Source organism: Poecilia reticulata, linkage group LG6 (assembly GCF_000633615.1).
Source record: "Poecilia reticulata strain Guanapo linkage group LG6, Guppy_female_1.0+MT, whole genome shotgun sequence".
NCBI classification, from domain to species: domain Eukaryota; kingdom Metazoa; phylum Chordata; class Actinopteri; order Cyprinodontiformes; family Poeciliidae; genus Poecilia; species Poecilia reticulata.
Window position 1 is genome coordinate 14,486,997 of NC_024336.1, and position 14,578 is coordinate 14,501,574.

Here is a 14,578-nt window from a genome sequence, read left to right on the forward strand (position 1 = left end):
CATTACAGAAGAGCCTCCAACAAAGTCTGTTTTACACCATGTCAAGAGTTTATTTGACAGTATTTCAGAATATCTTTCAGTAAACAAGTTTTTTGTTTTTTAGCAAAATGTAATATATCAGTACTGTCGCATTTCATAAAAATAGTTGTTCACGTCTTTGAAACTACAGTATCAATGATACAGTAAACCATATTTGTAGGAATACAGCTGTACAAGGTGAATATTACACAATTAACACTACACAATTATACTGGATCTCGATGGGGGGAGAGGAGGATATGAACTCGCCATCCTTAACAGGTTTAATAAGCAGTTTTTCTTTTTTGTTTTGTGTGACGTACAAACCCAGTCACAGCAGGCAGAGGGGGGCGACCTGGATGGGAACGGAGGGCTGGTTGACATGTTCTCTGAGCTTTTCTACATACATACAGAAAACACATTTCTACTCCCTAATGACATGTATGTCAGGGACCTCGCTAACCTACAAACGAGACCCCACAGTTCTGTCAGCGTGGAACCATCCAGACCAGGTTTGGCTGTGGATTAGCATCAATCCCAGGGATCCTTGGTGTAAAAGATGTTACTACTGACCCCAGAACGCAGGTAGCTTCACAAAGAGCACATTTCCAGCAGTTTTCAGGTCTGGTGTGGGCGTGCCGTCATGCTGTCCTCCGGTACTCTTTTTTTTTTTTTTTTATAATCTTGCAGAAAGATTTAAACGGCATCCAATTTGAGAACTGCAGGAGAAAATTGACATTCCCTCAAGCGTCTTAGTTTAACAGCAGCGCGCCTTAACCCCGACCAAACCCAACATTTGATTAAACAAATACGTTTGTGTTCATGGGCTCAACATGGGCCTGCGACATTATTACAAACCTAATCTTTCCTTGGAGAACAAAAGTGAAACGGAAACCACGACCCACTCTGATGTTTAGCTCATCTTGACAAACACCTTCACATTACTTCAAGGAGAGGATGTGATGCTACAGGCTACATTTTTCTCCCCATCTGAATCACTCGAGGGGGGAACAATTGCAATAATTGAGACGGCTGATCTTTACAGCTGTAGAGTGCATCCAGATAGATACTGCTTGGCGTTAACGTCTGAAGCAAAAAAAAACCCCAGGCTCCACATCTCAGCCTGGTTCACCAAGTTCCCAAAAAACAAATCTCTGCATTAGTTTGAGTAAGGCACTCCGCCTCACCTCATAACCGTCGACCTCCTCCTCCTCCTCCTCCTCCTTCTCCTCCCCTCTCCCACAGTGATGTGGTACACTTAGCACAGTTAAAAGGCATAGAAATAGGAGACTGGACAAAATGTTCCTGTTGGGCGTCAAATGAATACACACAGCTTTATAACTCTGCACAATGACCGCATGGTTGAACTGTGATCAGGTTGAGTACACAACTGAGAGAGGAGTAGTATGAGTTCTTACTAAGCCAAATGTTCTCAGTGGTGAATTAGAAACATCCGATTCATCATCCTCCAGAGGTGATATTCCCACAGAGCTCTTCAGAAAGACCGACATGTCTGGAATCCAAGCACACTAACGCCGCCTCCTTTTGCGGTCCGGTTTGGAGTCAGTCTTTGATATGTCGATATGGACAAGGCCATGGAAACAGTGATCCTAAAATACTGTCCCAGGATACTTATCTGTTTGTTTTTCTTTTTTAATCCTTATTTTGTACAATGTATCTAACTACAACACTGCCTCAAAAACACCAACAGGTCTGCTTTTGAGTATACAAAATGTACATAATTTTCACATCTTCTTTACATTTACAGTATATATTTGTAGGCATGTTAACATATAAATCAAGAGCTCCAGCTTCCTACCTCTCTAACACTCAAAAATGTTTTAGTCTTCCATCTCCACAGAGAGACGGAGCAAAAAAGAAGATTTCCTGTGCTGATGTACAGCAGGGAAAATAAGTATTGAGCACAAAAAATTCTCAGTATACTTATATATATTTATATTTATAGTGGGTCAATTATGAAAACCTGAATACCAGATGCCACCAACAGCTCAAATAATCCATAAATACAAACAATTTAACACCAATTACTGCATAAATTAGTTTTTAAGTGTAATAAATTGGAATTGTACGGGGAATAAGTATTGAATACCTGAAGAAAAGATGCACAAAACACCTATAATCTGTCAGTATTTAGAAAAAAAAACCTTCTTCCTATGAGAACAAACTAATTAATTAAAACATTTAATATTATGAAGGTGTTGTGCAAGGAGCATGGTGGTTATTGTTGCAATGTTTACTTGACAGCTTTGATTACAAACTAGACTTCTGAATTCTCTGGTCAGTACCGTTGGAACAATAATCCAGAACTGAGAGGAACATAATTTAACCATAAACCGGGTCAGTCAAATGCTCTTTTCAAGATTTTGCAAAGAGCCCAAAGAATAATCAGAGAAGTTATCCAAGAGCAAAGGGCCAAAGAGAGCTTAAAAAACCTGGAATTAGGAGAAATGAGAACATTTATGTACTCAACATATATTTTCTCTATGAACATTCACTACGCAAGACTCCACTGCTGAAAAAACAGCATGTCAAGGCTGGAAAAAACAACAAAATATTGGTGGAAAATCTGGTCAAAAAAGACCAAATTCACCAAACAATTTTGTTCAATACTTATTCCCTGTTCACTTTTTTGCTCCGATTTCTCTGTGTTTACTTTTTTAATGCGTATTGGTTTATTTTTATGTATTTGAGTCTGTTAGAAATACTAAGAAAAGTGGTAATGTGTTCAATACTTACTCCCCTCCCTGCATACCTTCAGTCGACCAAGTAAAGGTGTGAAGCTCCACACTTTAAAATGAGATTTGATCAGCGCTCACATCTGAGGGTCCTTCATCATATTTTATAAAGTTTCTCCAGTCCTTAAGGTAGTGGGTGTAATAATCTTCTTGTATGAATAAAAATACATGTAAAAACAGACTTCATACGCAGGTGGAGCAGAAATTAGGACAGTGAGATTGAAGGAAGATGCTTTCCTGGTGATGAGAACTGAACACGGAGCCAATCAGTGTGCGGATCCTCTCTACCTGCTCACCGTGGAGGTCCAGGACCTCAGGGTGCCAGGCAGCTTGTCGGGCCCAGGGATGTTCCAGGGCCCCGGGGAGGCAGCTGCGCTCCTCGCTGGAGGACCTTCGATGGTCTTAGAAGGGCAGCACACCCCGCTGTGGCCGCCGGCCTTCTCGTCTTCTCTGGGGAACAGATTCCTGGACATCAGCCGTTCCTGGAGGCCGACAGGTCCGTCTCCTCCTCCTCCCAGAGACGCTCCGTTCAGATTCACTGTCACATACGGGTCCCAGGGTGAAACGGCGCCCGCTGCGTGTTTTTGTCTGCCCTTCCTCTCACAACAGGGCGAGCAGCTCTCCTTCTGCCTCTCTCTTCTGTCAGTGGACCTTCCCATAACCGCTTTGTGAGGCAAAGCCCGAGGCGGCTTTTCTCCAGGTGCAGGGTTCACCTCTCCAGACCCCTGAAGGGTTCCCTGCCCCACGTTGACGCACTTCTGCTCAGTGGACCTGCCACCTATTGCCCTTCTAATGGAGCTGTGGTCTGTCAGCAGCGGAGCTTTGTCTGCCATGCACACTTTGGCCTCTAGATGGAGCCGATGAGGGGAGTCTGGGGATGAAGCTGGATGGGAGGGAAGTAATGGATTCAGACGTGGTTCCAGGGTCACTTCCTGCAGGGCAGAGTGGGCTGTAGAAAGGGAATCCCAGGGGCTGGCACAGTCTGTCGCAGAGAGAAAATGATTTACAGGACCGGCATGAGAGAACAGCGCAGCCATCATGCACATGCAAACAGAGAGAGAATATAAGAGTGGAAAAAAAAAAGAACGAGCTGCATGCTTGAAGATATTACACATGTTTAGGTTGTGTGAAATATTTCACAACCCTCAGCATGCTGCAGTCTGATCAAACCATTCTGCACACAGGTAAAGTTCTGGTTGAAAGCTTACATCCATTCATCACAGTGTTTTGGGTGCTAATCACACATAATGTTGAGATAAATGTGCTTCACAAATTTCTCCTCTGTTTTCTTTCTGGCATGATTCTGGCACCTCTTCTGGACAGAATTGGTAGAATTCCTTCTTTAATAGTTTTGTTTTCTATAACAGACTCTGTTTTAGAGAATATCTGGCAGAACTTAACCTCATCCTGCTTTAGCTATTACAAACCCAGCTTTGTTGTGTTTGAGGTCACTGGCGAAACTCCCAACAGGACAAATCTCAACCATCCAGCTGTTGARTAACTTGTAGAAATGCTGCCTGGATGATGCTGCTGCCACGACCCCTGATAGCTGCTACAATGTTCTTAGGTTTGAGAGCCTCGCCTCTTCCATACGTTCTTGTGAGCCTCTGTTCATTGCAGTCAAATAGATCAACATTTTTCTCTTCTAACAATAAAACTTTTCTCCTTTAGGCTTTCAGTTTGTCTTTGTGACCAGTTTCAATTTTCAGATTTTGAAACAGGTGCTTCCTTTTTGTCTGCGACCTACTTACTTTACATTAATGTTAAACTGGAGTCACTGTGGAGATCCAACATCAAAACACTGACCTCAGCCCAATTGAGAAGTTATGGACTCCGTTCAAAAGCCAGTTTGAAGCCAGAAAAACAACTGATTTAAATAAACTTCACAATTTCTGCCAAGAAGAACGGTCAAGTATGCAGACGGTATTAAGCCAGAAGCCTGCTGATGTCTGCAAAAAAAATTGTGAGTGAAGTGCAACTCGCTAAAGGAAATTAGTGGAAGTATAAACATTTATTTAAGGCTGGGATTTAAGAAAGTTAAAACAAATGCACTCAAATTTAAACAATCATTCTACCCTGGAAAAAGAACAGTTCAATAAAAGTGTGAAATTATTTATACGGTATTAAAACCAGTAACGACTGTATGTAAACGTCTGGCCAGAAATGCTTGGGCTGGTTTGTTAGACAGGCATTAATGATCACATATGCATGCAAGCAGAAAGCACACAGAGTAGTGTGTAATGTTAAGACATGCAGTTTTCCACGAACCGTGTCCTTAGAGTGGCCCATTAGGAAGAAATAGGGGGAGCTTAGTGTGTCACCTTTCATACACATGGAGAGGTTGGAAGGTACCATTCCTGAGGGAAGGCAAGTAAAAGCCTAAACCAATCATTAGACTCACAGCAGATGGGTTACACTACATGAAGGACATGAAGGATGTTACAGATGTACCGACAGTTTAATGAGAAATAGTTAAATAAACGCGGATGAGTTTAATTTCAGACAAGAAAAGAGAAAAGCAAGGACCAAATGTAGCACGTTATCAACGGTTGATTGGAAGTTCATAACCAAAACACAGAGAAAGTCTGGCAAGAATGGCAGAAAATGCATCTGTTGTCAGAGAGAGGTCGGGTGAGAGGCTAAACGGGGAGCTGGAGTGGAAAGATGGAGTCGTTTAGGGGATTCTCTCTGTGCCAGGAGAACCCACCATATTCCGGGACCTGTCCGGTGCCCCTCTTCAGAAGCAGCCTGACCCGCCTGCCTCCCGCCTTTATGAGTTCAATGGCGCGGGCGTGAGTCATGTCCCGGGTGCTGTCTCCGTTAATCTCTATGATTTGATCCCCCACCTACAACACACACACACACACACACACACACACACACACACACACACACACACACACACACACACACACACACACACAGGTGTAATTTAGCAGAGATCACTGCTAATAATTAAACACACAATGAAAATTAGCCCTCAGATACTCTGGTTGCGCCTGAAAGCCTGGCTTTCCAACATAATCAGTCTTCAGGTCATTCAGAAAATAGTTTTATATCACTTAATTCTTAATTCAGTACCTTGCAAGTTCATTCATATTACTGGACTTTCTCACATTTTGTTGGATTACAAGAACAAAATTCAGTTTATATTATTGGGATGTTCATGATGTAGAGAAATAGAGTTTAGGGGTGGACTTAAAATGTTATTATGATATATTTTGTATTACTATATAGGATTACTATATATTGTGATATAGGAGTTTGTTTTAAGTCAATAATTCGTTAGTATTGATTAAAAAGAGTCCTAGTTCCACTGGCAGATTGTTTCACTCATAATATGAGAAAAATTGTATTTATAAGTGAAATAATCCACCAGTGAAACTAGTGCTTTTTAAAATCAATATTAAGGAATCATTTACTTAAAACAAGCTCCTATTTCTTCCCGAAAAGTTACTTCTAGATTTTGTGTTTTTGCCATTGTAGTATCAAAAGAAGATTCAACAAAGTATTGACTCACAAAAACAGAAATGCATGTCTCATGATTGAAATTATTTATAAAACCATTTTTTTGTTGCTGTTTATGCTTAATAATGATGCATCATTTTGAAATGGTCTTTTACCTAATATCCCACAACAAAATGTGGAAATTTGTTGTAACGTGACAAAATGTGGGACAGTTCAAGGGGTGCGAATATTTGTGCGAAGCTCTGCGACGTTTACGATCTGAGACGGTGTCTCACCCTCATCCTCCCGTTCCGAATTGCAGGCCCGTCCTCTGCAAGCCGCAGCACAAACAGGTCCATGCTGTACTCTCTGCCCCCACGAATGCTAAAGCCGAAACCCTTTGCACTTTTCTCCAGCTCCACCGTGAAATAATCATAGTCCTGCAGAACAGATACGAAGGCTCCCATAAACTGCTGCATATAATTGCTATTCCAAAAAGTAATAATCCTGATTGATTAATCTGCATTGTGCTACAAATCTGCATACAAATTTGAAGTCTATGAAACAGGGGCAGATAGTTCTTGCTCTACCTGTGGTCTGAAGTCAGCAGGGATTCCCAGAGGGAACTGCGCTGCTGCAGGATGCTGCCTGAAGTCCAGAAGGCCAGGCGGGTGTCGGTAGTCCAGCGTCGGCGGCTGGCGGTAATCGGTGACCGGAGGGTGACGATAGTCCACAGGAGGCTGCCGATAGTCGGTGAACGGAGGGTGACGGAAATCTGGTTTGACGTCCTGTCTTGCTTTTACCTCTGACCTGAAATGAAGGGAAATCGGCAACAAGATGATGACTGCGCTTTGTGTCACAAGGAGGATGGCGGCGTTTTTAAGAATAGCCTCAGTGGAGTCCACTGGAGGTTAATCAGTAGAGAAATAACTAACATACCAGGAAAACGGTGGGTAAGAATTCCTGCATGCGTGCAGATGGAGATAAAGGATGGAAATAAGAATTCCAGTTTTAAAGCTTTTCTCAGTTCCTTTTTATAAAACTGGCATAAATGTACAGCTCTGGGAGTGCTACACTGTGAGTCCTGGCCTGGGACTTGCATACCTATCAAAGCAAGAGCTCACACTTTCATAGTTTTGACACGTAACACGGCCTGATTGCAGTGCTCCTGAATTATAGAACAGATACCGTATGGTAAATTATTCACCGGCGCTAGGCGCTAAGTGGTGTTATGCAACTCGGCCGGCCTGAGACCGAGACTCTGACTGGGATGAAAACTGTCTGCAGTCACACGTTTTTTCCTGTGAACTTTATGGCGTTCAAGAGGAAGAAGAGATTCTCTCCTCTGCACAAAATCTGTTTCTGCTCCTGGTGGAGATGTCATATATTTTTCTTCCATTACCAGAGAAGTTACTGACACACTGAACGCTTCTCTTCGGCCCAGCTCACCTGCCGTCGTGAAGGTAGAGCTGCGGAGGAAGGCCAGAGGGCTGGGCGACCGGGCTTTGCTGGGTTCCTGCTGGTGCGGCTGCTGGTGCAGGAGGCCCACCCACCGTTTGGTTCGTATGAGCTGCTGTCTGGCCGGGCTGAACCGGTGCTTGACCCGGCTGCTGAGCCGTCGTTTGGCCAGACTGAGTGGCCATTTGGGTTGACTGGGCGCCTCCTTGGCTTGGCTGGGCTACAGGACTGGGCTGGGTCTGCGGGCTGTGTTTCTGGGTCATGGGGCTCTGTTTCTCTGAGTTGGGTCCAGACTGGGAACCTGCGACGGACAGAAGGTTGAAACCAGTTTTTATCCAAGCAGAGGAGCCAGGCTGAAAATAGAAAGAACACTCGAGAGGAGAAAATATGTCAAATAAAGAAGATCCACCAAATTGTTGATTTAATACAATGAAAGCCCTTTCAAAATTGTTTGTCCTGAAACTTCTCACATTTTAGCACTTTACAGCCACAAAACTCAGTGTATTTTATTCACAGTTCATGTGGTCAACACAATAATTGCAAAGTAAAAGCTGTGTTGCCCTTTATTACTGGGTCAGTACTTTATGGAACCACCTGTTACTGAAACTACAGCTGCAAGTCTTTTTTAGTCTATACCAACTGTAAACATCTAGCCACTTAAATTGAGGGCATCAGGACTTTGACTGGGCCATTTGAACGGATGGAAATGCTTTATTCTAAACTATTGTATTGTAAATGTGATTGTATTAGTCTTCTCCAAATCAATTCAGTAGGATACACTGAAGATTGTGGTTGTAAAATGACAAGTTGAAGAGGTATAAAAACTTCTATAAAGTAACACAAGTGGCACAGATGGCTAATTGTCTACAGAAGCTTAATAATTGAACAGCATCTGGTCTTACTTTCTTCTGGTATGATGTGCAGCGTGACTGTTAGTCCAGCATCTTTGATGAGCTTGACAATGTCTGCGTGAGGCATGCTGATGATGGACTGTCCATTCACGGCCAGGATTCGGTCCCCCACCTTCAGCTTCCCGCATCTGTCCGCAGGGCTTCCCTCAATGATGCGCCCAATCTTGTGAGGCACAGCTAGAAACAGACAATAGCAACGTTAACGCCGCTAGCAGACCTGAGGATGGAGATGTCAAAAGCTAAACATTAATATTTAGGGTTGTTTTATAGTCAAACACCTCCAGGTTGTGGAAACCAGCTCCATTATAATTATATTTTCTTGCTAAAACACCCGGATATTGTTTGACATTAGACATTTCGGCATTTACCTCCATCAAGGAAGGTTAACGGACTCCTTTTGGTATGAATGAAAGACAGTTTCTCCAGTTTGAGCTTCCCTGGGTGATGGATGCTCTTTATGAATTTAACTCTGTGTAAGGAAGGACGGAGTCTTTATTTAGCCTGTTTTAGCCTGAGATCTCACTCTTTTCATCATAATCTCAACCTCACCGCCATTAATGAGAGTTAAAATCCTGATGGATTGTTAAATTTAGAGTTTATATTTCTAACTTTACTATTGTGTCATATGGCTTTCATGATGCTCTTCACTGCATTTTTTTCTATCTCTGAAAAACTGGAATAAAAAAAAAAACTTAAAAAAAACTAACAAACCATTAGGCTAACAAGCAACCGTTTGTTAGCTTGTTAGCTACACGTTAGCTAACATTAACTATCTATGTTTCTATTGGCTAAAATTGTAAAAACTGTTTTACAAAACAAAACAAAAAAATTCCAGAACATAAACTACATCTGCCTTACAGTCAGATGCTCATATTTGCCGTCATAAAACAGCAATATTTTTTCCATTTTAGATTTATTTTTAAATAACTTTTCATGCCTCATCATGCAATGCTACAGGCACCATCAGTAATAGCAGAATACTGCAAAAACAAGTTAAACAAGCTATAAGATATTGTTTATTTTGCAGGAGAAATAGCAAAATTTGGGTTTTTGATACTTCACTTGACTGTGTTTTCTGATTTAATCTAAAAAATCTAAAATAGATTTGTTAATTCCTGTGTCTGTAATGTAAATCTGATATTGTATGGGCAGAAAAATCCCCCCATGAGAAGAAAGACATTAAATCCTGGACTGGAAATGTGTGCTCTTGGATTATGGCAGAATAATTCCCCCATAATATTGCAGCAGAGGTCGATTCCACATCTTTGTGGGTCATGAGGATGAACTCACTGATGACTGTGGTGTTCTCCGGTCTGTTCAGGGAGCTGATGATGACGAAGCCAAAGCCCTCGTTCTCCTTGCGGTGAATGACCACGTCGCTGGTCTGCAGAGCGGACCCCTCCGGGGCTGAGGTTGCAGCTAGAGCGTTTGCTTTCACGGGGACCGGTGCCGAGGCTGCGTCGCTGCGTGGAGAGCTGTGCTGCGTCGACACAGAACCAGGACTCCGGCCGTTCACTGGGCAAGGCTCTCCTGATGGAAACGAGAGGAAAAGAGCTGCTGTAACTGTAAAACCAATCTGTCTGTTAACAGTGCTTTAAAGTCAAACTGAATATAAAATTATAAAATATATATATATATTTCAGTTCTGTATCATGTCTTAATGTTTTAAACTCTATTAGGAATTAACATGTTGTCTTTAACTTTTTTAGTGGTAAGCTTAGGGTCATGCTCTTTCCCCATGATGACATCTGATGTGAAGAGCTGGGTAGTAACTAGTTACATTTACTCAATTAGATTTACTTGAGTATCTTTTTATAAAAAGAAAAAGTTACAAGCAACTTCAACGAAGAAGCCTTTTTGCCAAATACTTTTCCTGAGTAATTTCTAGGACGGCTACTTTTTACTTTTACTTGAGTGAGTAAAAATATTTTGAACGAGTGCTACTCTTACTTGAGTACAATTTTTTGCTGCTCTACCCAGATCTGCAAATTCGTGAAGTGCACCAGTCCCTCTTGAAGCACAACATGAGGCTGCCACCGTTCATAGTTAGCATGGTGGTTTCTCAGCTTACAAGCTTCCCCCTTTTTCTTCCCCCTTTTTCTTCCAATCTGCAGCTCATGTTAGAAACGTTTAGCTTGACTGTGGATGGTGACATCCAGCTTCACTCAGCTTCTTTCCTTAATGTGGCAAATGTACCCAAGGATGACTCAGATTTGTTGAGCTTAAAATGAAAGTAACATTACTGTATGAACACTTCCAAATAAGGCAGGAATAATTTTGGCTATTTTATCTCATATAAAACAAGAGCCAGATTTAGTCTGATTTAATTTTGGACAGTGAGAACAAAATGTAACGTGTTGTTAAGCAGCAGATGTAAATGTCTGCCAAGATAATAAATTCTGCTAGATGATAAATTGCCCCAGAACTTATTGCGAAAAACAATAATATTGTTGTTTTGAGACAATTTTCAAGTAATATAATAGTAATAACGGCATAATGATGCAAGAACACATAGTCAAGGATCAATAAACTTTAAATTCTAATGAACATTGGAAGACATTTGAAATATCCAAAATAAATAAAGAAAACAACAGAAACAACAAATAAAATGAATTATAAAGTCTGTGTAAACAAATTTATCTTTTAAAAAAGGGGATAGTTGAGACCAAAGCACCAGGTTGAAGACTTTTATCATTCCGTTTTTGTCAAAATGAAAGAGAAAAGATAAAAATGATAAATCAAGCCAATGAAAATGATTGAGTTTCTTTTAATTTACTATTCAATGAATTGGTTTATTGTTCATAGTGACAGGCCTACGTCTGGTTTCAGTTCTACATCTATGATCTCCTACCACAGAAAAGGCTTGTGAGAGAAGAACATGCTGATCCTCAATGCAGCCTATCAGCATGAGTGTCTTGTCCAAGTCATATTTTTCAAATCTGACGCCAACAAACTGAGCAGCTTGTTCTCCAATTTTAGTAAAAAGAAAAGAGGAAGAAGAAATAAAACCTGTCCTCACCAGGCATCTGCACTCTCCTCCTCACAGTCAAGCTGACTTGACCATTGCGGGCGGCGGCGTGCATCAAGTCAATGACGTATTTGTGCGGTTTCCCAGCAACCACGTTTTTATCCACTGAAATTAGCTCGTCCCCGGGTCGAAGCCGGCCGTCGCGCTCAGCGGGAGTGTTCTCTATTATAGCGCCAATAACAATCTGTTCAAAGACAATCAATATTAGCAGCGCAGATGAAGGTGAAGAAGACGAGCAGGAGGCAACAGTGTAGAGACACAAAAATGGAGGACCCTGGTTAACCTTTCAAATAATCTGCAGCCAAACTCTCTCAGTTTGCCACAGTCATGCTGTTTTATTAGCAAGGCGTTACCTTCAGTATGGGAGGCAGTGAGCGGTTAGAGAGTTAGAGTGTCTGTGTGTAAATTACAGTGTGTCTAAAAGATGCAGCTCCTTGTCAAAGTATTCATCCTCCTGAAACTTCTTCACATTTTGCCACAAACTTATTATTATAGGTGATAGATCAACACAAAGCAAGCAATAAAAAAAATCTGAAAAGTCTAGAGCATATTTGCATTCAGCCCTCCAGAGTCCAGACGTTGCAGAATCACTCTTTGCTGCGGTTACAGCTGCAGGTTTTTTGGGGTTTTGCCTCCCTCGGCTTTTCTCATCCAGAGTCATCTTCTCCTTTTCCTCTTTTCCAAAATAATCCAGTCAGATTAGATGGAGTGAATCTGCGAACATACAATTTCAAGTCTAGACACGGACTCAGTTAAATTTATGTCTGGACATTGACTGGCCATTCTACTGAATACAAGCTTTGATTGAAACGTTGTTTGATTTCCCAGTACTTATCTTTCTTGATATTCCCATCATCTCTGCCTCTTTTGGAAAAAAGCATCCCAACAGTATGATGCTCCCACCACTACATTTCATGCTGATTTCCAAAACATTTGGTCTCAAGCCACTCGTTGCCAATGTTCCCAAGCAGTTCAGCTTTGTCAACAAAATTCTTCCACCTGAGCTGTGGATCTCTGCAGCTCCCCCCGAGCTACCATGAGCCTTTCAGTTGCTCCTCTCTTTGCCACACCTTCATCGTTTTACGCTGGATGACCAGATAAAACCCCAGTAAAATACATTTGAGACCTAACATGACAAAATGTGGAGAAGTATAAAAGGTGTGATTATATTTGCAGGGTTCTGGATGTCGCCAGTAGAGCGTGTGGTGTAGCAGTAGATGGATGTAAGATGAGTGTTTGGGTGTGATGAGGTTAAATCAGTGTGTGGTCCAGCCCGTCCCATACGAGCCTTGTCACGGGCGTCCGGACTCACAGCCTGCACGGCCTCGTCTCCCCCCAGGATGCGAAAGCCGAAGCCCGTTTTCTCCCTCAGCAGATGCACCTCCACCTCCTCGTACTCAGGACCTGAAGTTAACACACAGACAGTTTAACCAAGCTCGTGTTGCCATGTTGGATTTAGAAGGAGACCGAGACAGTTTTGGTGTCCTACTAATAACAAAAAATAATAGACTGAGAGCAATACACATCAGTTTTAGGGGTAATAGGTTTTTTTTTTTTTTTTAAATTGTTCCTTAAAATAAAACAAAACAAATTCTTCATTCGTGCAAGAAAGTGACTCCAAATCTAAGAAAGTAAGTCAGGCCTGCGAAATGTGATGCAACACTGCCTAAAATATACCAAAACAAAGGAGACAGCGTCTCCCCTGAGCAAAATATTTTTGAAAGAGCACACAAAGAGCAAAAAAAGGGCATTGCCTTCCACATAACAAAGGCTAAACTGTGGCAAAAAAAAAAGAAGTATATAAATGTGTTTACATGACTAAATGGGATTGAAAGTGGATGGTGATTTTTAACTGGGATAAGTAAGAATTGACTTTCACCATTTGGGGACTTGTGGGGTAAAAAAAAAAAAATACAGATTTTAATATAATTTCTTGGCTAAATTAAGACGAGGATTGTCCTGCATGTCCACTGTTTGGGGGAAAGCTGCATGTCCGATGCGACGGGGTCAAAGGGTGAGGTAAGAGCCAGAGCTATGACATGACGGGGCCTTTTTAATAGTTGTAAAGTATTTTCTCAAAGGAAGATATTTCTAGTTTTATAACATAGCGTGTCTAAACTTTGGAGTTTGTGGATTCCTGCACTTACGTCTGCTCTCATAGATGGCCCTTGACTTCTCATAAAGGTCATAAGGGTCGGGTTTGTTCAGGTCAAAGCCCTCTGTGGAGTCGGGTACAGATGTGCGGTGATGCGGTTGGTTTGGGAAGGGCGTGCCAGGCGGCAGAACCGGGCCGGATAGGTTTGTCTGAGGGCTGCCCTGTGGGTCCCACTGGTTAAACAGCGATAATAATAAAACACAAAACAAGAAACATTTAATTTCACTATAATACACAGCTCTATTTTTAGTTAAGAGGTTCTTGAGTCACCTTCACTTTGCTGTTACGCTTTTTTAATTAGCCAGATTTTGTTATAATGTTTGGAAGTCAATTAAAAGTTTTTCACGTCTTCAGTGTCCCTCAAAGTTGATTTTTTTTTTTTTTTTTTTTTTTACATTTTCTGGATTTAATCTTTCATTTTAACTTCCTTAGCTGATTATTGTGAGACAATTATTTCCCCCCTCGTCAGGTCAAAGCCTTCATATTTAGCTGACCACACTTAGCCAGCTAAATATGACTAGGTGTTATTTCTGCACACAAAAGGCAACATAGCATCAAACTAATCTAAGTAGCACATTTTGTAATCATAAGTATTTCATAAACTTAAATTACTCCTCTTTTTTAGTAGAATTTATTTGAATACATTTTAAATAGTATTTTAGCACCAGCAAGTTGATTTCTAACTAATTCTTGGTAGAAATTTTGAAATAAAGTGACTGATCAGCTAAAGGATAATAAATTTTTCAGGTTTTCAATTGCTTTTTCCAAATTTTCTAAAGAAATGACACACACACACTCATATATA

General features: G+C 41.3%; 1 protein-coding gene across 11 annotated transcripts in view; it reads right to left on the bottom strand.

The window, feature by feature from the left end:
• Positions 1-25: 25 nt before the first annotated feature.
• Positions 26-14,578, bottom strand: part of magi2b (membrane associated guanylate kinase, WW and PDZ domain containing 2b) — a 109,518-nt gene continuing 94,965 nt past the window's right edge. For 4 of the 11 annotated variants that reach the window (XM_008411404.2, XM_008411403.2, XM_017305269.1 and 1 more), the window contains 11 exons: positions 13,766-13,946; positions 12,907-13,022; positions 11,610-11,802; positions 9,881-10,144; positions 8,582-8,767; positions 7,671-7,980; positions 7,161-7,184; positions 6,812-7,031; positions 6,518-6,661; positions 5,482-5,620; positions 26-3,756 (listed from right to left, as the gene is read on the bottom strand). In XM_008411404.2, the coding sequence (XP_008409626.1) occupies positions 3,059-3,756; positions 5,482-5,620; positions 6,518-6,661; positions 6,812-7,031; positions 7,161-7,184; positions 7,671-7,980; positions 8,582-8,767; positions 9,881-10,144; positions 11,610-11,802; positions 12,907-13,022; positions 13,766-13,946 (2,475 nt within the window). In that variant the 3' untranslated portion in view covers positions 26-3,058. Of the gene's footprint in view, positions 3,757-5,042; positions 5,132-5,481; positions 5,621-6,517; positions 6,662-6,811; positions 7,032-7,160; positions 7,185-7,670; positions 7,981-8,581; positions 8,768-9,880; positions 10,145-11,609; positions 11,803-12,906; positions 13,023-13,765; positions 13,947-14,578 lie in introns of all 11 variants that reach the window. The other 7 variants (XM_008411409.2, XM_008411406.2, XM_017305271.1 and 4 more) reach the window with 6 other exon arrangements.